The 22,804-nt window shown below is 42.6% G+C and overlaps 1 protein-coding gene across 1 annotated transcript in view; it reads left to right on the plus strand.

Moving 5' to 3' along the window:
* Positions 1-16,371, plus strand: part of LOC115467067 (cytochrome P450 2K6-like) — a 73,640-nt gene extending 57,269 nt beyond the window's left edge. The window contains exons 6-9 of the mRNA XM_030198746.1: positions 284-425; positions 12,190-12,374; positions 13,545-13,686; positions 16,000-16,371. Of these exons, the coding sequence (XP_030054606.1) occupies positions 284-425; positions 12,190-12,374; positions 13,545-13,686; positions 16,000-16,181 (651 nt within the window). The 3' untranslated portion in view covers positions 16,182-16,371. The remainder of the gene's footprint in view (positions 1-283; positions 426-12,189; positions 12,375-13,544; positions 13,687-15,999) is intronic.
* The last annotated feature ends 6,433 nt before the right edge of the window (positions 16,372-22,804 follow it).

The following is a 22,804-nucleotide window of genomic DNA, read 5'->3' on the forward strand; positions in this document are numbered from 1 at the left end:
TATCCAATCCAATTAATTTAGACCTACTTTGTGTATTATCCAGATTAATTAAAACATAACCACATCCCAACATGCCTCCAATCCCCACCTATTCCTTCCAGTTAATATTTGGATAAACTTTGAGTTATCCAGGGAAAAATTAACCTGCCATTTGCCATAGATTTTGAAATGGTACATTATCCAATTGACTACTAACGTTAATTGGATAAATTGCTTTGAATATCAACTTAATGAAATCAGGATATTGAAGATAATATTTTACTTTTTTTATTATTATTCATAGGAAAAGGAGGATCCCAATTCCTATTTCCATGATGACAATTTGATAAGTGTATTGACTACTTTGCTCATGGCTGGATCAGAGACTATTGCCGGTACTCTTCGATGGGGGCTTTTGCTTATGGCAGTACATCCAGAGATTCAGAGTAAGAACATCCTATATAATAATTCTCACCTCCAACGTTCTATTGGTCTTGCTGCCTGTGTTCATGACTTCTTTGGAGTTGGTCTGCTAGGCTTCGTAGCTCAAGCTGACATCACCGTACCCATTATGACGTCCACCTCAGAACCCGCGAAAAAAAAACATGCATGCCTGACAGCTGATCCACCCCCACCCCCACTGGCTTGCGCATATTTGAACCACCATACAGCTTGACAAGAAAAGAAAAAAAAAAGTGGCTCGAGCCTGCCTGATGCCACTGACGTGCTCAACAGCTGCCCTCCCGACTTACAGCTGTGGCTCAGCGCCACCCGCGTGCCTGGACACAGATCCTCCCCTCCATGTCTAGCGATTTCTCCTCTCTCCTCTCCCTCCCATCCATGGCCAGCAATTCTCCTTTGCTCTCCCCTCCATGTCCAGTGACGCCCCAAACCCCACCTTCCCCCCGGGTTCCAGTTCCACCCCCCCAACTGCCCTCCTCTCCCTCAACAGCCCTCCTTGCTTTCCTGCCCCCCAGCCATAGCTTAAAACTGATTTTACTAACCTGACTGATGTCGTGACTACAAAAGAAGCAGAGTACAGCCGGCTCGCCTTCAGCTTTCCCCTTCTCTCTCAGCGTCCCACCCTTGCGTAAACAAGAAATGAGGGCGGGACCACAGCTGAGAGAGAAGGGGAAAGCTGAAGGCGAGCCGGCTGTACGCTGCTTCTTTGGCAGTCACGACTTCAGTCAGGTTAGTAAAATCAGTTTTAAGCTATGGCTGGGCGGTGCCGCGGCAGGAAAGCAAGGAGGGCTGTTTAGGGAGAAGAGGGCGGTCGGGGGGGGGGGGTTGGAACTGGGACCCGGGGGGAAGGTGGGGTTTGGGGCATCCCTGGACATGGAGGGGAGGGCAGAGGAGAATCGCTGGGCATGGATGGGAGGGATGGAAGAGAGGAGAAATTGGTAGACATGGAGGGGAGGGCAGGGGAGAGAGGAGAATTGCTGGATATGAATGGGGAGAGAGGGCAGGGGAGAGAGGACAGTTGCTGGATATGGAGGGCAGGGGAGAGAGGAAAGTTGCTGGATTTGGAGGGCAGGGGAGAGTGGAGAGTTGCTGGACATGGATGCAGGGGAGGGCAGGAGAGACAGGACAGTTGGTGGACATGAATGGATGGAGGGGAGGGGCAGGGCAGGGGAGAGAGGACAGTTGCTGGACATGGATGCAGGGGAGGGCAAGGGAGAGAGGAGAGTGACACACTCTCTGTCTGTCACACTCTATCTCTCTGTCACACACATACACTCTGTCTCTCACACACTCTCTCTCACAAACACACTCTTTCTCTCTCTCTCTCTCTCTCTCTCTCTCTCTCTCTCTCTCTCTCTCTCTCACACACACACACACTCCATCTCTCTCACACACACACACTCTCTCTCTCTCTCTCTCTCTCTCAAACATACACACTCCGAGGAAAACCTTGCTAGCGCCCGTTTCATTTGTGTCAGAAACGGGCCTTTTTTACTAGTTCTTCTATAATACCTTACAGGCTAAACATGCATACTGAGGTCAAATTATATTCAATTAAGCAATACATTCCCTTCTGAGCTTTAAAATACAGTGCACTCCATTTAAGTGCACGTCGGATAAGCGCATGCTCTGTTTAACTGCATGCCATACTTCAATCCCGTTTTTGGCACCATCAATTTCTATGGGGACAAACTTCAGTTTAGCACACCACTGATAAGTGCAAGATTCGCTTATATGCATGGTTTAAGACCGCTTCTCTGCAGAAAAGACTCCGCATAAGCGCGCACATGGAATATGGATGCTGATTGGCGTGTGACAACCGAGATTTCAAATTTACCGCCTCTTTAACTGCCACAGGCAGAATAAGTGACAGAATGTTGGAGCATACATCGAGGTCATCGTCATCATGGCGGAACTGTAAAACTTTAACACTGGCTGAACGAATAGAAGTTCTTAAAAAATTAGAAAACAAAGTCAAGCATCTATTGCTAAAGAATATGGTGTCAATCCCAGTCAAATGTCACGTGTCTTGAAGTAGAAAGACCAGCTTCTGGATGACTGGCAAAACAATTCCACAACGGAAACGAAAACGGGTGGGAAAAGCTGAGGAGGTAGAAGATGCTCTTCTTCAGTGGTTTTCTCGAGTCAGGAGCAGACAGTTTCCTGTCAGTGGTCCACTGCTTATGGAAAAAGCTAACCAGCTAGCTGAAAGTCTTGGACTAACTGAATTCAAAGCCACTGTTGGATGGTTGAAAAGATGGAAGGAGAGGAACAGCATAAAATTCAAGAAACAGCATGGTGAGAAATAAAACGCTGATGACTTTGGTGCTGAAAATTGGGTTGTTTCAGTTCTTCCTACCATCTTGAACAAGTTTGCACCTCGTGACATTTTCAATGCTGACGCAAACAGTCTCTACTGGTGAGCGATTCCTGATGGAACACTTGCATTCAAACATGCCGAAACTTCTGGAGGTAAAACATCGAATGACCGACTGACGATCCTCCTTTGCTGCAATATGGATGGGAGTGAGAAGTTGGAACCCCTCGTCATTGGAAAGAGCAAACAGCCCCCTTGCTTCAAGAAAGTTAAGCAACTTCCTGTGTCATACGAGGCTAACGCAAATTTGTGGATGACTGGGGAAATTTGGAAGCAGTGGCTAAAGAAGTTAGACACTAGAATGCGGGCACAGAAGCGTCAGATTTTGCTGCTTTGTGATAATTGTGCTGCACACAGTGATGATGTCAGGCTGTCTAACGTCAAGGTGGTCTTCCTGCCACCAAACACTACCTCTCTGATCCAACCTATGGATCAGGGCATAATAGCCAATTTCAAACAACATTATCCGGCTCTTGTGCTACGTCGTCTGATGAAGTTATGGATGACCAGACTGGCAAGGATAAACGTGCTGTTGAACTGGCTCATAATCTATCACTGTTGGATTCCCTACATATGCAGAAAGAAGCCTGGAATCATGTTACACAGGCAGCCATTGTGAACTGCTACAAGTGGGCAAGCTTTGTTAAGGATGTGGAGAGGGACGAAACAGATGCAGCTGTTGCAAACGCATCATATGAACAGGTTATTGACATCCCAGCTGGTGTTACTGAAGAGGAGTTCCATCGCTACATAGCTGTTGATTACAATCTACAAACAGCTGAAGACAGCACTGATGTCGAGATATGCGCCTACACACAGGCAACAATGGCTGATGATGGAACAGATGAAGAAATGAGCAGCGAGGCACATGCTGATGAAATTCAACAACCTCCTCCTGTCACTTTTGCAAGAGCGCTGGAGAGTCTCAACACCGTGCGGGCCTATCTGGAGGCCACTGGATGTCAGTGCTATGACAGTTTTTACCGTCTGGCAGACATAGTCTATGGAACTCACAGACCCAAGAGTGTACAGAGGACTATAACTGATTACTTCAAGTAAGTCTAATGTCAGTTAACTGAGACTGTATACTGTACGTATAATAATAAACAGTACTGTGCATATGTTTATCAGATGACAAGCTTCTTTGGGTTACAACGGTTAAGTGTACGCTCTGGTTAACCGCATGCATTTCTTTGGCCCACACCCTTGCACTTAAGTGGATTGCACTGTACATTTATATAAATTCTACTTTATTTAAGTTCATCTATACATTTTTAGATACATTATCAAAAATATTATATTCCAAATTTGATTCCATTGCATTTATTTTTGTGCTTGGAGAAAAAGAGCAATATTTAATTTCTCAGCTTCAGATTTCAGAAAGACATGATTTGTGATGTACTGGAACTAAAGTCTAATATTCTTCTTCAACAGAGATTATGCCATTTGTGTGTTTCTCTGATTTACTGTTTACCCCACTTAAAAAAAATGAAAAGATATCCTCATAAATCCCTGGTGAATTTTATCAACAATAACAGTATTATTAATGTCTAAATATAACAGAAAAATAAGGATCTGTTTAGCCTTAATCATGATTCATATGTGTAAATACTGGAACGTACATGTGTATATCACAAACGGGTCCTTTTACCAAGCTGCGGTAAGGACTCACGTGCTAATCTTTTTTAAATAGCCACACACTACTGACACCACTGGCATGTGGCCATTAATGCCGGAAATTAGAAACTGGCCACTTTACAGCTACGGAAACAAATGGCCTTGGTGCGCTAAGGCCATTTTTTCCTGCACCTCTGTAAAAGGACTGCATATACATATAAGGCCCGATTTCAGAAAGGCATTATTTGCATGTGTAATCTGCTCTATGTGTAGATTGCAAGGTGGTGTGGCTTTAGCGAACCTAAAATTTATGAGCCCTGTTTACTAAGTCATGCTAGCATTTTTAACGTGCCTACAATTAATGTGCGCAGTAACCATGTAGGCATCTATAGGTATATTGTAGGCACATACACGGTTAATGGACGTGCATAGTTAACGTGCGTTAAAGACGCTAACGTGCCTATAATGCAGCTTAGTAAACAGGGCCCTACACGTATATTCACCATTTCAGAAAAGGAATAAACATGTATATCCCCATATATCAATGCCAGGATGAACAGCAGCTCCCTTGCATGTGTAGATTTGTACAAAGTGTTCTTTAGGGACAGCCTTTTACAGGAGGGGTTAAGGAAGTTCTCCTCCTTAATCCCCTGTTGCTTGTTTCCCCTCCAGGTTGAAAATAAATAAGGATTGCAGTCTCTGTTGTTAATTATCAGCATGTCCCCCAATATTCAAAACCATTTAACCAGCCAGGAATGGCACCTGGCTGGTTAAACGGTACTTAACTGGCTATCCACCGATTATTCAGTGGGAGATAGCTGGTTGTCTCCTGCTGAATATTCCTGGTTAGTGCTTAGCGGATAACCGATTATTTCTCATGATATAACCAGCTATCCACTGGTCTTCAGCGCATTGCAGCCAAACATCAATAGCAGGTCTAACTGTGGCCACTATGAACTTAGCCAGCCAACGTCAAATGTAGACTTGACTGACTATGTTCTTGGTGGCCAAAAATAAAACAGATATTCAATGCTGGTCACTGGAAACAGCCTGGTATTGAATTTCTGGCATCACTTCTAACTGTGGTAGTTAACTATAAATTTATGTATAAGTTTCACATGCAAGTAGATGTAATCTACCCATGTGAGTTCTGAAATACCTAGTTGCTGAAGATCCTCTCTTCAGTGTTTATGTTACAGATTCTATTCTAAAATATTCCCAGAATTGCACACATCCAGACCTGAACATGTGCAGTTTCTGTGTTATATCTAAAACAGGTCCACACATATAGCAGACTCTTTGGATAGCTATCCATTATGGATATTCAGAGGGCTACAGATGTGAATGAAAAGACCAACCTCCTTATCTTTGTTGGGCTCTGAGGGACTGAAGCAGAATACTTGCATCAAGATTCAACTCTTGAGGATGCTTTGAAGGTTATTTTAGAAGTATCTCCATGCCATCCTCGATCCACTTCAATCCGGTTTTTGCCCTCTACACTCGACAGAAACAGCACTCTCTAAAGTCTGTAATGACCTGTTCCTTGCCAAATCCAGAGGCCACTACTCCATCCTCATCCTCCTCGATCTATCCGCCGCTTTTGACACGGTCAATCATGACTTACTTCTTGCCACACTGTCCTCATTTGGGTTCCAGGGCTCTGTCCTCTCCTGGTTCTCCTCCTATCTCTCCCACCGCACCTTCAGAGTTCACTCTCATGGATCTTCCTCCACCCCCATCCCGCTATCTGTTGATGTTCCCCAGGGATCTGTCCTTGGACCCCTTCTCTTCTCAATCTACACCTCTTCCCTGGGCTCCCTGATCTCATCTCATGGTTTCCAGTATCATCTCTATGCTGATGACACCCAGCTGTATCTCTCCACACCAGACATCACCGCGGAGACCCAGACAAAGGTATCAGCCTGCTTATCCGATGTTGTTGCCTGGATGTCCAACCACCACCTGAAACTGAACATGTCCAAGACCGAGCTCATCGTCTTTCCACCAAAACCCACTTCTCCTCTTCCTCCACTCTCTATCTCAGTTGATAACACCCTCATCCTCCCTGTCTCATCTGCCCGCAACCTCGAAGTCATCTTTGACTCCTCCCTCTCCTTCTCTGCGCATATCCAGCAGATAGCCAAGGCCTGTCGCTTCTTCCTCTTTAACATCAGCAAAATTCGCACTTTTCTCTCTGAACACACCACCCAAACTCTCGTCCACGCTCTTATTACCTCTCGCCTTGACTACTGCAACTTACTCCTCACCAGCCTCCCACTTAGCCATCTATCCCCCCTTCAATCTGTTCAGAACTCTGCTGCACGTCTTATATTCCGCCAGAACCGATATACTCATATCACCCATCTCCTCAGGTCACTTCACTGGCTTTCAATCAGTTACCGCATTCAATTTAAGCTTCTCCTTCTTACCTACAAATGCACTCAGTCTGCCGCCCCCTCACTACCTTTCTACCCTCATCTCCCCTTACGTTCCCACCCGAAACCTCCGTTCACAGGACAAATCCCTCCTCTCAGTACCCTTCTCCACCACCGCCAACTCCAGGCTCCGCTCATTCTGCTTCGCCTCACCCTATGCTTGGAACAACCTTCCTGAGCCCTTACACCAAGCCCCCTCCCTGCCCATCTTCAAGTCTTTGCTTAAAGCCCACCTCTTCAATGCTGCGTTCGGCACCTAACTCTTACCGTTCAGTAAATCCAGACTGCCCCAATTTGACTGCCCCTTTCTAACTGATTGTTCACTTGTCTCTTAGATTGTAAGCTCCTTGAGCAGGGACTGTCCCTCTATGTCAAATTGTACAGCGCTGCGTAACCCTAGTAGTGCTTTAGAAATGTTAAGTAGTAGTAGTAGTAAAAAGAAGTATTTTCACACAATCACATGCAGGTGTAAATGGTAGAGGTTTCAAGAGGAAGAGTTATAGGCATGGCTTCATTGGGCTAAAAATCTTCATGTATTCTCCATTTTGCATATGAAAAACATATGAATGGGGATACATTTCCACATTGGCGTTTGCACCTGCCCCAATACACATACAAGTGCAAATAAAAGGGCAGGTGTGAAAAAGCATCAACTTTTTTCATCCCCTACTATGCAAGACTCTTGTGAGGCAAGACTCCCTAAACCTTCCCCCTACCAGGAAAGAACGCCCACCCCAGATCCCACTCCAGCACCTACTGGAGGTTTTCTTGATGGTAATTTGTGAGGCGGAGCAATCCCTGAATGCTCCTGCTCCTGGACCAGTGTTCAAAAGGTACCAGTTGACCACTAGCAGCAGTCTCTTGGTACTACCACTAGGGGTCAACATGACAAATAAAATGCAGTGGTATTTACTCCACAGTAAATACCACTGCAGTAAATTGCATTTTTTTTACTGCCGCATAGTAGCTACCTTTTTAAATCACTAAATGGTCAAAAGGCAGAATGAGAGCACATGGAAAAATTATATGAATAGCAGCAACAAATCAGCCCCTATCCAGATAAGTTACACAATTAGTTAAGCTCTGGAACTCACTGCTGGAGGATGTGGTTACAGAAGTTAGCATATCTGGGTTTAAAAAAAGTTTGGACAAGTTTCTGGAGGAAAAGTCTATAGTCTGTTATTGATATGGACATAAGGGAAGCCGCTGCTTGCCCTGAGATCAGTAGCATGGAATGTTGCTACTATTTGGTTTTTGCCAGGTACTTGTGACCTAGATTGACCACTGTTGGAAGCAGGATACTGGGCTAGATGGACCACTGGTCTGACCCAGTTATGACTATTCTTCTGCTGGCATCATCTTTTAAAGAGTCAACCCTTACCCAGCAGCCCTTCCACTGGATGAAGGAACACACTCAATGTCCTTTACTCTAGTGAAAAGGAGGCAAAAAAGCATGACCCTCACATTTTCCATTGTCCAGGGACTAGATCACTTACCAGAATCTAGCATCCTCAAGAGGGAAAGAGAAAGGGGAAGAAATTTAATATACTGCCTTTCTGTGGTACAATCAAAGCAGTTTACATATAATATAAAGGTACTTTTTTCTCTCCCAAGTGGTCTTTTTTTTTAACCCGAGCCAATGGAGGGTTAATTGAGTTGCCCAGACAATATGATCTGACAGTGCTTCCAAGGACATCAATATTCTTTTACCTCATTCATTGATGAGAAATCTTACATTCCACAGATAGTGCTGTCCACCAGAGAAATACAGGTGTATGTGGTCAGTGTTGTTGAGGTTGTAAATTTATTTTGTACCAGATTCTGGTGGTTGAAGCTTGATCAAGATGATCACATCAATGTGATGTTTCAGCAGCTCACTGTAAATTTGTTCCATTTTTCCCAACTTGAACAACACTCAGTACATTCAAAGTTGCAAAATTAAGTTAGTTCTTCAGTATTTGTTTCTTAATTTTTTAGGAAGCAGCCAGTACTCTAGATCCATGGGGCTCCTGAATAGCCCCAGCCTCATTGCAGAAGTATGTAGTTGTTCACTTGTCAAAAGTGGCTATTCCAGTCCAGTAGCACTGTCAGCCTTGCAATTTGGGGGGTTACCAGGGGTGGACTGAGAGAGAGGGAGGCAATGCATTCCTCTCTCCCCCTTCCCCTACTAGTGCTAACCATACCTTTGCTGTTGAGGGTGCCAAGTCCCCACCAGCCAAATAAATACAATGTCACTGCTCCGCTCATCCTCACACTGCTTCCTTCCTGCTCTAAGCATACACAAGAAGCCCTAGCATGCTCAGAGCAGGAAGGAAGCAGCACGAGGAGGAGGGGAGCGGTGACACTGTATTTATTTGGCTGGCAGGGTCTTGGCATCCACATCAGCAAAGGTAAAGGGGTGCTACAGTTCTGGAGGGGGCCCAAGCCCAAAGTGTGTGTGTGTGGGGGGGGGGGGGGGGGGGGGGGAAAGGCACCCAAGGCCTCCCAGTTGGGATGCATTTTGTCATGAAAACGTCTAGCATCTGGAGTGATGGACAATGGGAAAACTGGTGTTTGTGGTCTAAGTGACTGTCAATATCACTGGTCAACACATAGTTATGAAGATATGGTTGCCATCTGTCAAGCAGCATAAAACTTATTGGCGTATATCCATGACAAAATTAATCCAGTGGGGTATAATGCTAGTTGCATTTGGATGTTAGGGTTGTATGAGCTAGTACAGGCTCTTTTAGATGCCATCTTATATAACAATATAGGGTGCTGAGAAAGTTATATGGAGTTATGTCCCAGTGCTGATCCAGTATCTGAAACTTTACCCCAGTCCTTATTCTGAGAATAGCAGATCCTGCTCTTGGGCACAAAGAGATAAGACACTGCTGCAGGGCTGAGCCTTTCAGGCAAGCTGGACGCAGAGGACCCTGACTCTCCAGAGGTCAAACTGGGAGTCTTTGCAGCAGCAGAAAGAAGGCTATACCACAAGTACTTTTATCTGCTGAAGCTCACTTGGCACACAGGAGAGAATCATGATCATCACCATCATCAACTTCATTTGATATACCATTCAATCAAAATAATATCTAAGCAGTCTACAGTACCAAACTTCAGAAAAATAAAATGAAACAAAAAGAGACAGCAATGATCACAAAGGAACAAAGATACAATTCAATTTCAAACACACCATAAACAACATTCAATATGTCTTCAACTTCAAGAATTTATTTCTTTTTCTGACTGTGTTCATTATTTCATGTTTAGATTATTATATTATTATTTATGCAGGCATCTTACAATCTCAGATCAGATGTCTTTATTTAGTACAGAATATAGCAGCCAGATTCCTCTGTAAGGTTAGCAGACATGTTCACATTTCTTCAATTCTCAAGAAGTTACACTGTCTTCCTGTGCGTTATCGCTTTCAATTCAAAACACATACATTTGTAACCCAGTCCTGCTATACCAGGTTAGAAGGAGCTCGAGGGTCATCACTTACTCACTCTGGTCCCATCAGCTCATTCTCTCAGGAACCACATGACACTGAGAGGATTAAAAGAACTGGAACATTTATTAACTCTTAACTGATGGTTTCCACTGCATTGGTCTTCTTACAAACAATTGTAATTCATATTGCTCTCCAGGTGATCATAAGCAATAATTCATATGCATCTGGGCTAATGCACATGCTTAACCCTCATGCCTGTCCTGCAGCTTAGTCAGAACCCAGAGCAGATTTCACACTCCTGATATACTTCAATACCATCCGGGCTGGACTTCCTATCACTGCATTCTCCCTTCGGGCTGCCACCCCAACGATCTCACTATCAGTCAGAGATAGACTACAATTCCACCCGAGCCCTGGTTACGGATGGACTCCCCAATCCACCGAGTTTCTGGCTCCTATAATAGCTGATGCAATATAACAGCTTGCTTTCCAGGTAATCAATCCACTGGTCACAATTCTACAGGACCCTTCTCTTACAATGGGTCATCTGGCAGGGGAACTATCAGTCACTCCTAGCTCCTACACCCAGAGCTGATACTGTATCAAGAAGCAGAACCAGAGAAAAGATCCTTTCCTCAGGGCTTCCCTTATATTCCCTCTGAGTTCTTCCCGGGTCCTCTAGTCACTCCCTTAATGGCCTTTTACCTGGGACTCACTCTAACATGTTCTTAAATAAACCATGGGTTACACATTGACTCTTCATGCATTATATGAAGACCTTCCATCTTACTTATCTGCTTTGATTATGCCACATGTTCCTGGTTACTTGCTTTGATCCATCCAATCATGAATAATGCTTGGTCACTCCTTCTCCTGCATGTACCCATCTGGAATCTACTCAACAGCAAGCTTTCTTTTTTGTTACATCTTTATGGTGGAATACTCTTCTTGTTTCTTTAAAGAAAGAATTATCTTTGAAAAAATGTAAGATATTGCTAAAGATCCATTTGTTTCTATTGGTTTTTGACCACTCCACCTAGAAGATTTTGCTGATTGTATACTGCCTTTACGTGTATGTTACTCTGCCATTTTAGTGGATTTATTTCCCTTCTTTTATTTATATTTTTAATTTTTAATATGTACATTGCTCTGAGTTGTCCATCAGAAAGGGAGGTATAACAAACTTTTAATAACATAAATATATTAAAGAAATGGGAAAGAACACAAGCACAAGACAGGAATTACAAAACCACAGTGAAAAAGCTGTCAGGGCAACACCATTAACAAACTAAGTATAATACAAACTGAGTATAATAGTAAGTTTTCAATGCACCCTTAAATTTAATGAAATATACCTCAGAATGGATGTAAAATGGTAATCCATTCCTCAAAACTAGAACCACAACTTGAAAACACAAATTACAAATATAGTCTAAATGAATTTTCATATGAATAGGGACAACAAGCAAATGATGCTGAGAAGAGTGATCTTGAGGATTATGCTTTAAAAGAACATTATACATAATGAAGGTGCACCAGTGCAAAAGGCCTTATGGGTCAGAATGAGAATCTTAAAGGGAATACGAAAATTCAGTTGAAATCAATGTTCATTAGATAGTAGCAGGGTAACCCTATCATAATGTTTACCTCCACGGTGCAATTTTACAGTGGTAATTTGAACAATCTGAAGTCTGGAGTTGTGGCTAGGCAGACCTTGAAAAAGAGAATTGCAGTAGTCCAAGAACAATAGAACTAAGAATGAAGCAAAAGACAGAAAGCTTTCATATCCACCATTGAACAGACAGCCCTTAATTGTCACAGTAGAAAGAATGATTGTTTGACACCTGAAATATATATATTTTGTTTTCCTTCATTGTCAGGTAAAGTCCAAGAAGAAATAGAAAGAGTGATAGGAACAGCACAACCTCATACTGAGCATCGGAAACAAATGCCCTATACGGACGCTATTATTCATGAAATTCAGAGGTTTGCTAATATTGTGCCACTGAACCTGCCCCGTGAGACTACAGTAGATGTCAATTTTAAAGGCTATGTTATTCCAAAAGTAAGATTTCTAATTTTAAAAAATGATTATGAAAATATATTTATGTTAGAATAGACTGGGTTGTGGTGTGAAACATTAAGAAACAGCCAGGCAGATATTCAAATGCATTTATCTTGTCAACCTTGGGTGTATATCACATAACTACTACTACTACTACTACTACTACTTAACATTTCTAAAGCGCTACTAGGGTTACGCAGCGCTGTACAATTTAACATGGAAGGACAGTCCCTGCTCAAGGAGCTTACAATCTAAAACACAGGTGTACAATCTAAAGACAAGTGTGGAGTCCGTCTGATAGGGAATACTATATTTCACGAAAGGTTAGGTGCCGAACGCAGCATTGAAGAGGTGAGTTTTAAGCAGAGATTTGAAAATGGGTAAGTCACTAGGTAGTTCTCCGTCTCCATCTGTTGTTAGGAGAGCATATACCCACTCATTGGGAATGGTATGGAGAGGAACTGCAGTTAGCTTAGCAGGGTTTAAACAAGGTTCAGTTAACTTCCTAAAAGAAAAGTCCATGAGCCATTATTAAGAAAGATTTGGGGAAAATCCACCGTTTATTTCTAGAATAAGCAGCATAAAATCTATTTTACTGTTTTGGAATCTTGCCAGATACTTTGTAACCTGGATTGGCCACTGTTGTAAACAAGAGACTGGGCTTGATAGACCTTCTGTCTGTCCCACTATGACAACACTTACTTTCAGGGTTCAAAACAGCAGATATCTTCAGTCTTCAGGCTGAAAGTAGCTTATGCTGATATAATGCTGAGATTCAGAATGCAACATAGCCTTAGACTCGGGATGTAATAAGACTGACAATTTTAAGATATGACACCTGATACTTCAAGTACTATACGCACTACATCCTGAGGAAAGGACAAAGCTGATCTTCCAAGTGGATAGGAAGTGGCATTCTCAGGTTGGAACACAGTTCCTAGAACAAAACATAGCAAAGATGAAATATAAGTTACGGATAGCTACTATTATCTGGAGGCAGGAGAAAGAAAGAATGAAAGGCTGGTTGGACTGTCTTGTCTATGGTCTGGGTTTTCATCCCAGTCCCCAGGCACACACAGCCAGCCACAAAAGTGCATTCAAAAGAACATCCAATCCTGCACTTTGTATTTCCACACTCATTTTTTCATTATAGTTGATTCTACTTTTCAGGGGACATACATTATTCCACTCCTGGAATCTGTACTGCGAGACAAGACTCAGTTTGAGAAGCCAAAGGAATTCAATCCACAGCGTTTTCTTGACACAGAAGGCAAATTTGTAAAGCAGGAAGCATTCATGCCCTTTTCAGCAGGTAATCTGGATTTTATTTCTGACTTTGGGATGGTTCATCCAACTCAGTAATTCTTACCATTAACTCATGCTGTTTTAGCAATGAGACGAAGTTACTAATAACTGGGGTTAACAGTAAAGGGAACAATCTGAAGGAATAGAGTAGAGGAATGGCACTTCCAAAAACACAAGGGAGTCAAAAGTTCCTCATACATAGTGTTCATTCTAAGAAATACCCCTTGAAGAAATCCACTGCACTATTAGGCTATTCTTCCACACATCTTAATGGTAACCCACATTGATAACTTCATCCCTTAGGGTCCTACATTTGGCTGAAAATAGTGCAAAAATTTAGGATTCTATTTTGGAAGCCTAAATGTATGAGTTCAGGGATATTTTTTTGGAGGGGGGAGGGTGGAGCCTTATAAATGCAAGCTTACCATTCATTTGCCTAGATTAAGGAGCCTAGATTATGAGCCTAATGTGGAAAACCAGTATTATGTTCTGCCCCTTTTGACACCCAATTTTAATAATCCTAAATGTAGAAGTTTTGTGAAATGTTGAGTATAAATTTAGGCATTCAGCCTTACAACATTTTCAAAGAGGCCAATTTAGGAGCATAGCTGTCCTTTGAAAACTGGGCCCACAGATAATTCTCCTGGTCTAACACTATATCATTCCTGATCCTCATGACTATATTCCTTACTATTAAAAGGTAAATTATATGGTGACATTTTGTTTCTCTACACAGCTTGCCAGTTAAACTTGTATTCAGGGGTTTGAACATGCTTAGAGGCTCATTTTCAAAAGAGAAAAACATCCAAAAAGTAACATTCTCATAAAAACATCCAAATTAGTATTTTGAGCTTTGAGCTACACCTGTTTTTATAACGAATAAGGCACAAAAATGTGCCCTAAATGACCAGATGACCACTGAAGGGAATCAGGTATGACATCCCCTTTACTCCCCCAGTGGTCATTGACAACCCCCCCCCCCCCAAAAAAAAGGGTGATTAAAAACATTATTTACCAGCCTCTATGCCAGCCTCAGATGTAATACTCTGATCCACTACAGCAGCATGTAGGTCCCCAGAGTAGTGTAGTGGTGGGTGTAGTGCACTGTGGACAGGAAGACCTTCCCCTACCTTCCCCTACCTGTTACACTTGTGATGAAAACTGTAAGCCCTCCAAAACTCACCAGAAACCCACTGTACCCACATATAGGTGCCCCCTTCACCCATAAGGGTTATTGCAGTGGTGCACTATTGGGGATAGTGGGTTTTGGTTGGATATTGGGGGACTCAGCAGACAAGATAAAGGCGTAATGGTGAGATATGTATCTGGGAGCATTTATTTAAAGTCCACTGAGGTGCCCCTAGGATGCCCTGTTCCTCTCCTGGGATGTGGCCAGTCTACTAAGAGTGCTGGCTCCTCCTACATCCCAATGGCTTGATTTTGTACATTTTTCACTTGGACTTTTTTTTTTTGGAAAATGGACCAAAAAGATAAATACACACAGCACAAAAACATCTAGCAAATAGCCATTTTCAAAAAAAAAGACTGTTTTTCTGTTTTGAAAATAGCTATATTTCCCACTTGGATTTTGGGTGTCATATCAAAAATGCCTCTCTCTTTAGTGTATCATACTAATTTTTTTTAAGAACTCTGCATATGTAAAAATAGTCTTGGATAATCTAATCTCTCTACCAGGAGGCTGGATGGTCAGCCACTGTGCTACAATCTGAATGTCATGAACGATATCCGTTGGTTTATACTCCTGAATAAATCTAATTCAAATTTCTTTTAACCCCAGCCATATTCAGAACAGGATTTTCACTAAAACTCTGAATTGTTCTACAGACTGGGTACAACACAAACTGCAATTCACTAATCCTAATTTAGGAGCCCTTTTACCAAGTTATGGTAAAAGGTGGCCCGAGGTGGCATTAGTGTGTGGGATTGTCTCATGCTCAGGCCACCTTTTGCTACAGCGGGTAAAAGCTTCTCTTTTTTTTAAGGAAGCAGTAAACAGCCATGTGGTACTTTAAAAAAATTGCTGGGTAGCCATTTATTGCTGGAGACCTTATCACCTCTTTTTTTAGGAGGTGGTGAGGGCTCCAGTGGTAACTCTGCAGTAATTGGGCAGTGCTACAAAATTTAAAAAAAAAAAAAAAATTCTAGTGCTGGAAATAGCACGCAGTAAACACAGAACTACCGCAAGCTCGGCGGTAGGGCCAATTTGCTGAACACAAACCCGGCAGTAACCCTACCGCCTCTTCGTATTTCAGAGTGTTTTCAAAAAATTTAACTACTCTATTTTTTTTTCTTTTAAAAGGTCGAAGAATGTGCATTGGTGAAACTCTTGCTAAAATGGAGTTATTCCTCATCTTTGTGGGTCTGTTTCAGAAGTTCACGTTCCATCCTCCTCCTGGCTTGACCCGTGCAAATGTCTTGCCCGACACAGGCTTTACAACTCCTCCCCAGTCTCAAGAGATTTGTGCTGTGCCTCGTTTTTAATCTCAAGTTTTGTGTCTAAGAGAAATTTTTTAATGATTTATCTCTCTCTCCTCTCTCTCTCTCTCTCTCTCTCTCTATATATATATATATATATGCACACACATACAAACATCTCATATTAGCTGCTATATAATTTGAACACATCTGATCTGCAGTTGTACCTGCATAAAAGTTTGAATACATCAATGGGCAATACAAGGATGTAAATGCTAGCAATAAAAGGAATTGTTTTGAACATACCAAAAATCTAAAATTTGCCTTCCTGGACATACATTATTAGCATTTATAGTATTTTGCATTTCTGTAGCATTGAATCATATTAAAGGCAGAGGGGCAGTGGCGTAGGAAGGGGGGGCGGTGGAGCGGTCCGCCCCGGGTGCACGCCACTGGGGGGGGGTGTCGGCTCCGCTGGTTCCCTGCTCCCTCTGCCCCGGAACAGGTTACTTCCTGTTCTGGGGCAGAGAGAGCAAGGAACCAGCGGCACGGACGCAGCTCCCAGTGACGTGCACTCAGGGGCGGATCGGCCCTCTCGCCCACTCCTCGCTTCCTAATTGAAGTAAGAATGCGCTCCGGGGGGTAGGGTACGAGCCGAGGGGGGCACACAGCGGTGACCCACCCCAGGTGTCAGCCACCCTCGCTACGGCACTGCAGAGGGGTCAAAACATTTGATAAGAGAGCAAAACCTGAGATGCAAAAAGTAGCCGTTTATAATATATCAGAGCAGTCTATCCTAATCACAATGAAACATTTCTTTGTTTTATTGTTGTTTTGTTATATTAATGCTACTACTTTCATTTATGCTTTTTATTGTCCTCTCATTTCTTCAGCAGCTCTTCTGGTGTCCTCTTTCTTGCTTTTTTCCATACCCATCTGCTTTCTTCACCCTCCTGCTCTTCCTTTTTGCATTCCAGATAGGTTTACCATCCTTCCGGGAATATCCTGGCATCTCAAGGATTTAAACACTGAGGAATCATTTTACTAAGCTGCGGGAAAAAGGGCCCTGCGCTGACAGCAGGGGCTGTTTTTCCAATGCAGAAGGACCCTTTTTTCCACAGCTAATAAAACCCGAAAGAAAAATGGCCACGCGGTGAGATAACTCTCACTATGTGGCCATGCAGTGGGGAGCCCTTACCAACACCTATTGAGGTGGCGATAAGAGATCCAGCGTTAACATGGCAGTAACCAGGCAGTGAGTAGCAATACCCGATTACCACCGGGTTACTACTGCGCTAGCCATTTCCAGGGGTTTTCTTTTTCCCCCCAAAATGGTGCACGCTCGGGGCGGGACTACCACCGGCAGCTGTGTTGGGCTGTCAGTAGACCCAAAAGAGCAAGTGGTAAGCCTGCGTTGGGCTTACCGCTGCTCTGTAAAAGGGCCCCTGAGCTCCAAGACATTACTGCAAAGAATACTAAAGAAAAACCATTTAAAACTCTAAAAAGTAAACAAAAAAATAATGAGGAATCAAGTTGATCTTATCAACTGCTCATTACTTTCATGTATGATCTAAAAATCTATTTTTTGTTTAATGCACATAAAAAGCCTCCTTCACTTATTATGTATTTCCTGCTGGTATTTTTTCTACCCTAAATAGATTCTACTCTTTTTTAAATTTAAATTTTAGCTGCCAGATGACCACTCCTCATAATAATACTCATTGAGTAGAAAGCATCTATGAAAATCAAGAATGGGAAAGATATTGCCAAGCCAAAGAGTTTATCAACATACAAGTTAAGCAGTTTTGACCTTTATCAATTAAATCCATGGAGAAAACACAGTAAATGATGTCAGATAAAGACCTGCATGATCCATCCAGTCTGTCCAACAAGGTTGCCAGAGCCACGTCCGCCATTCTGTATGGGCCCCAGTCACCCAATCTTAAATGCTGATTGTCAAGTTTCCACTACACCAATCATAGAGGCAGCCAAACATGATGTAGTCCTGGTTATACATTATTAGTCCTGGTTATAACCACATATCATCCCCAAGTATTACAGACAGTATTCAACTTACCAGTCAAGATGTCTTCCACTACACCCTGAGCTGCTCAGCACTCTCACTCACAGAACATGACAAAAAAGTGATCAACACTGGAGTTGCTTAAGCTTCACCTGTCTTTTGCCATTTGAAGAATGGAATGTTGCTATTCTTTGAGTTCTGCCAGGTACTTGTGACCTGGATTGGCCACAGATACTGGGCTAGAAGGTATAGCAAAACAGACAGCAGGCCAACAATCTGAAAAACAATGTAGTTTATTAAAAGACAAACAGCTGACATGGCCACATTTTTGCCTGTAGGCATGCAGCAGGGGTGAAAATACAATACAAACATTAAAATCATACAATTAACCAAAATAATACATCAAAGCAAAGTTATAAAATCATACATATGATAAAAAGATTTTTAAAAATAACAGACAACTTGGTGACAGATATGGAGTTATACAGTTTGAGAGATCACAAAGAAAGGTTCAATCATGCATGCAATATCATTACATCAATAAGACAGCTACACAGTATTCATTAAAAACATAAACAGCAATATGTGTGAGAGGTAGTGACCAATCAGTCAATATTGTGACAAATATCTATATTAGCAGAGAACTTTGACTGGTAGGGGTCCAGCATCCTGGAACAAATTGCTGTGTTATATCCATAATATTACTTGCTATAGTACTTTTAGGAGACCTATTAAAGTTTTTCTTTTTACTTTATACCTGATAGGTGTTTGTTTCTATAGAATTTGGATTTTTATCAAGGAAATATATTGTTATGAGGGATTGTCTCTTTGGTGGAATCCACCTGGAGCTTTTCTTAGTAAAGCGGAATAAAAATGTCAAGATTAGATTACAAAAGAGTGAGAGACCTATCAATGCATAAAGATATGTGAACAAGTGTAAAAACACTAATTCAAAGCATAAATTTGGATGTGGTGCTACAGACAACGTGTGAACAAATAAGAAAACACCAAAGAGGAATCATACCTACAGGGGAATAAGTATAAAAACTTTCCAATAATAGCCAATTCAATTCCAATAAGCTAAACATTTATAAACATAATAAATATACAATGAATCATGTAGAAATAAAATCAAAAAGCCTTAGCAGAAGGCAAAGCTTACTCATAACAGAGCAATCTCTCTTCAGAGTGGCAGCATCTCCTTTTCACAGGTAACGACAGTGAATCTGCCAAGCTGAAAACAGCTATCAACTTTATTCCTGCCCACAGGGGTCAGAGGTCACAATTGAAAAAATAAGAAATTTTATTTAAAAGAAACAATGTAAGGCATATTACCAAACCCTACAATAGCAAATACTTTAAAAAGATAAATACATATTTTTGGCACTGCTAAAAAAATCTAAGATAGGCACTATATATTAATAAAGTATCAATCCAGGTAGGCTGTAGTGTCTTTAAAGTACTAGCTTTTGCTAATGACCTCTTGTTGATTTTAACTAACCCACTTCATTGGTTACATGATTGTTGTGTGCCATTCATGCTTATGGCATTTTATTGGGTTTCCCCCCTTATTCTGTCTACATCCCTTACCAGTCACGTTTTCAGGATATCCTGGAGTGGTAGGATGTCCCTGGTTGGGTAAAGGCCAAGCCCACGGGGAGTGGTTTTGAAACAGAACACATGGAAATAGAGTTACTTTTGTAGAGAATGACAAAGGGGGGAGTTGAAAAAGGAATAAAGGTTGGAATTATGCCCATAGAGGGGTCTTTGGTTGCCTGATGGTCCCCTTGCAATGAGCATAGCCAGATGGGGTTCACACCTTCCACAGAACCGAAACACAAACAGAAATTTGGTGGAAAGGAACCAGTATCAAGTGATCAGTCACCACATCAAGGTAAGATGCTCCAAAAGAAACCTTTATTATGACCCGGAAGAGGGTCTGAGCCCGCAGAGATTGAATTTGTGCTGAGAAGAAGAGAAACAGCCACTGAGAATAGCACTGCCCTACACGATAGGCATGGACAGGTAAACTGTGGAGGAGAAGTGGTATAGAAGTTCTCCTGAGGGTCACCAGAAGGATTAGATTTAAGTTGTATATACTGTTTGGACTACTTATTAAAGGTTTGAAGTACTGCCTGTTGCAGAGTTGGAAGAAATAAACAGTTTGAATTTGCATAAGCTGTGACTACAGTGTATCTTTGAACACGAGGGTACAAGTGCCTCCCCAACCCCCCGATCGCTATTCCTACTCTCAAGCTTGACTGCAGGTGAACTGTAATGGATGAGAGGTGAAAGTGGCTCTGAATGTGAAGCTGAACTGAACTGACTGATATCTACTTTGTGGCCTGGGGATGGAGCTAGTACACGGGTGAGACCCGGGTTACATACCTATCCCCCTAATTCTATATGTAGCGCTGAAAATTGTGGGTGCAATTGTATTGCTTAAAAAGCCAGTTAGCACTGATAATTGAGCGCTAACAATCAATTATTGGCACTAATTGGCAATAATTGGAATTTATTCAGGCATCTTTATACTTGCTATTCTATAAACATGTGTGCAGAAATTTTGGCATGACCAGGCATGAACAAGTCAGGGGCAATTCAGTATGTTACAGAATTCAGGTATCTGCACCTAATTTAAGCACAAGGATTTCCACCAGGTTTCAGTTGGTGTAAATCCTCATTGCCAAAATTGGCACAGATCCTGGCACTAAGCGCTATTCTATAAATAATGTCCAGCTTTGAGCACTGTTTATAGAATAGTTATTAGTGCTCCTTTTTTTTTTTTTTTGCTCCCACACTTTGGCACCATTTACCAAACTGAGTCCTATGAATTCAACTGCTCCCTTGTTTTTGTAGTTCTTGATGTGAATTGTTTCATATAACTCACAGTTTTGTATATTCAGAACCTTTCGATTGGTCTATCCATTATATGTACTGATTGATATTATGAGCAATTCTTAATAAATAAATAAATAAATAAAAGATAGAGAAAGAACAGACTCTGTTTTTCTTTTTCTTTTTTTTTAATGCAAGTTTAGTTCACGTCTTTTTCAATAATAGCTCAAGGAGAACTACATTAAGGCAGACTAAGGGGTCTTTTTACTAAGATGCGGCATCCCACGCTGAGGCATCCTGCGATAATATTGCAATTTACGAGCACAAGCCACCTGCTAAAAATCTATTTTATTTTTTTACTGAGGAGCCATATCTGGCGGAGGAGAGTGGATGTTTCTGTGCTACCCAGCGAGTCTGCATTACCGTGTGCTAATTATACAGGAATAGCAAGTGAGCGCTTACTGCCTATAAAATATGTGTCGATAAGTGGTCACACACTAATTTTGCTAATGGCCATGCACAAATGGCAACATTAGTATATGGACAAGCTAAAATATCCAAGTAGGGGTTGAGAAACTCAGTCTTGCTTAAAGGCACACTATCACACTTAGGGTTCTCTCACATTATAACTAGCACACTTATTGTGATAAAGAGGAAAAGCCTCGAGAAGGTCCCAGACTTTTACACTGTCATGCTGGAGCAGGCAGGGGCGTAGCTACGGGTGGGCCTGGGTGGGCCCAGGCCCACCCAATTCCAGCCCAGGCCCGCCCAGCGCCAGCTCCCATTGCCAGCCACTGCTGCTTTTCCTGATGAGCAGCAGGGCCGGCGCCCGGCGCTACAAAAAGAAGAAGCGCTCAGCTGACTGAGCTGAGTGCCAACGCGTCGCTAAGGACAAGAAAAAATGTTTTTTAAAAAATGCGGCATTGCAGGCAGCCTCGAAGCATTGGCTGCTGGCTCTGTGCAGGCTCCTCCCGTCTCTTACATCACTGCCCCTGTAGCGAAGCAGGGGCAGTGACGGAAGAGACGGCAGAGCCAGCAGCCAATGCTTCGAGGCTGCCTGCAGTGCCGCGTTTTTTTTAAAACATTTTTTCTCGTCGGGTTAGCGACGCGTTGGCGCTCAGCTCAGTCAGCTGAGCGCTTCTTCTTTTTGTAGCGCCGGCCCTGCTGCTCATCAGGAAAAGCAGCAGTGGCCGGCAATGGGAGCTGGGGCTGGTGGGCCTGAATGGGAGAGGGAAAATGGATGGCAGGATGGGGAGAAAGAGGAAAAATGGAAGGATGGGGAGAGAAAGAGGGAAAACAGATGGGAGGATGGCAGAGAAAGAGGGAAAATGGAAGGATGGGGAGAGAAAGAGGGAAAATGGAAGGATGGGGAGAGAAAGAGGGAAAACAGATGGGAGGATGGCAGAGAAAGAGGGAAAATGGAAGGATGGGGAGAGAAAGAGGGAAAATGGAAGGATGGGGAGAGAAAGAGGGAAAACAGATGGGAGGATGGCAGAGAAAGAGGGAAAATGGAAGGATGTGGAGAGAAAGAGGGAAAACAGATGGGAGGATGGCAGAGAAAGAGGGAAAATGGAAGGATGGGGAGAAAAGAGGGAAAACAGATGGGAGGATGGCAGAGAAAGAGGGAAACAGATGGGAGGATGGCAGAGAAGGAGGGAAAACGGAGGATGGGGAGAGAAAGAGGGAAAACAGATGGGAGGATGGCAGAGAAAGAGGGGAGATGGATGAAAGGATGCAGAGAAAAAGGGGAGAGACTGGAAGGATGTGGAGAGAGAAGGGACACTGAACAGAAAAGGGTAGAGAGATAGACACTGGTTAGAAGGATGGA

The sequence above is a fragment of the Microcaecilia unicolor genome, chromosome 3, assembly GCF_901765095.1.
Source record: "Microcaecilia unicolor chromosome 3, aMicUni1.1, whole genome shotgun sequence".
NCBI classification, from domain to species: domain Eukaryota; kingdom Metazoa; phylum Chordata; class Amphibia; order Gymnophiona; family Siphonopidae; genus Microcaecilia; species Microcaecilia unicolor.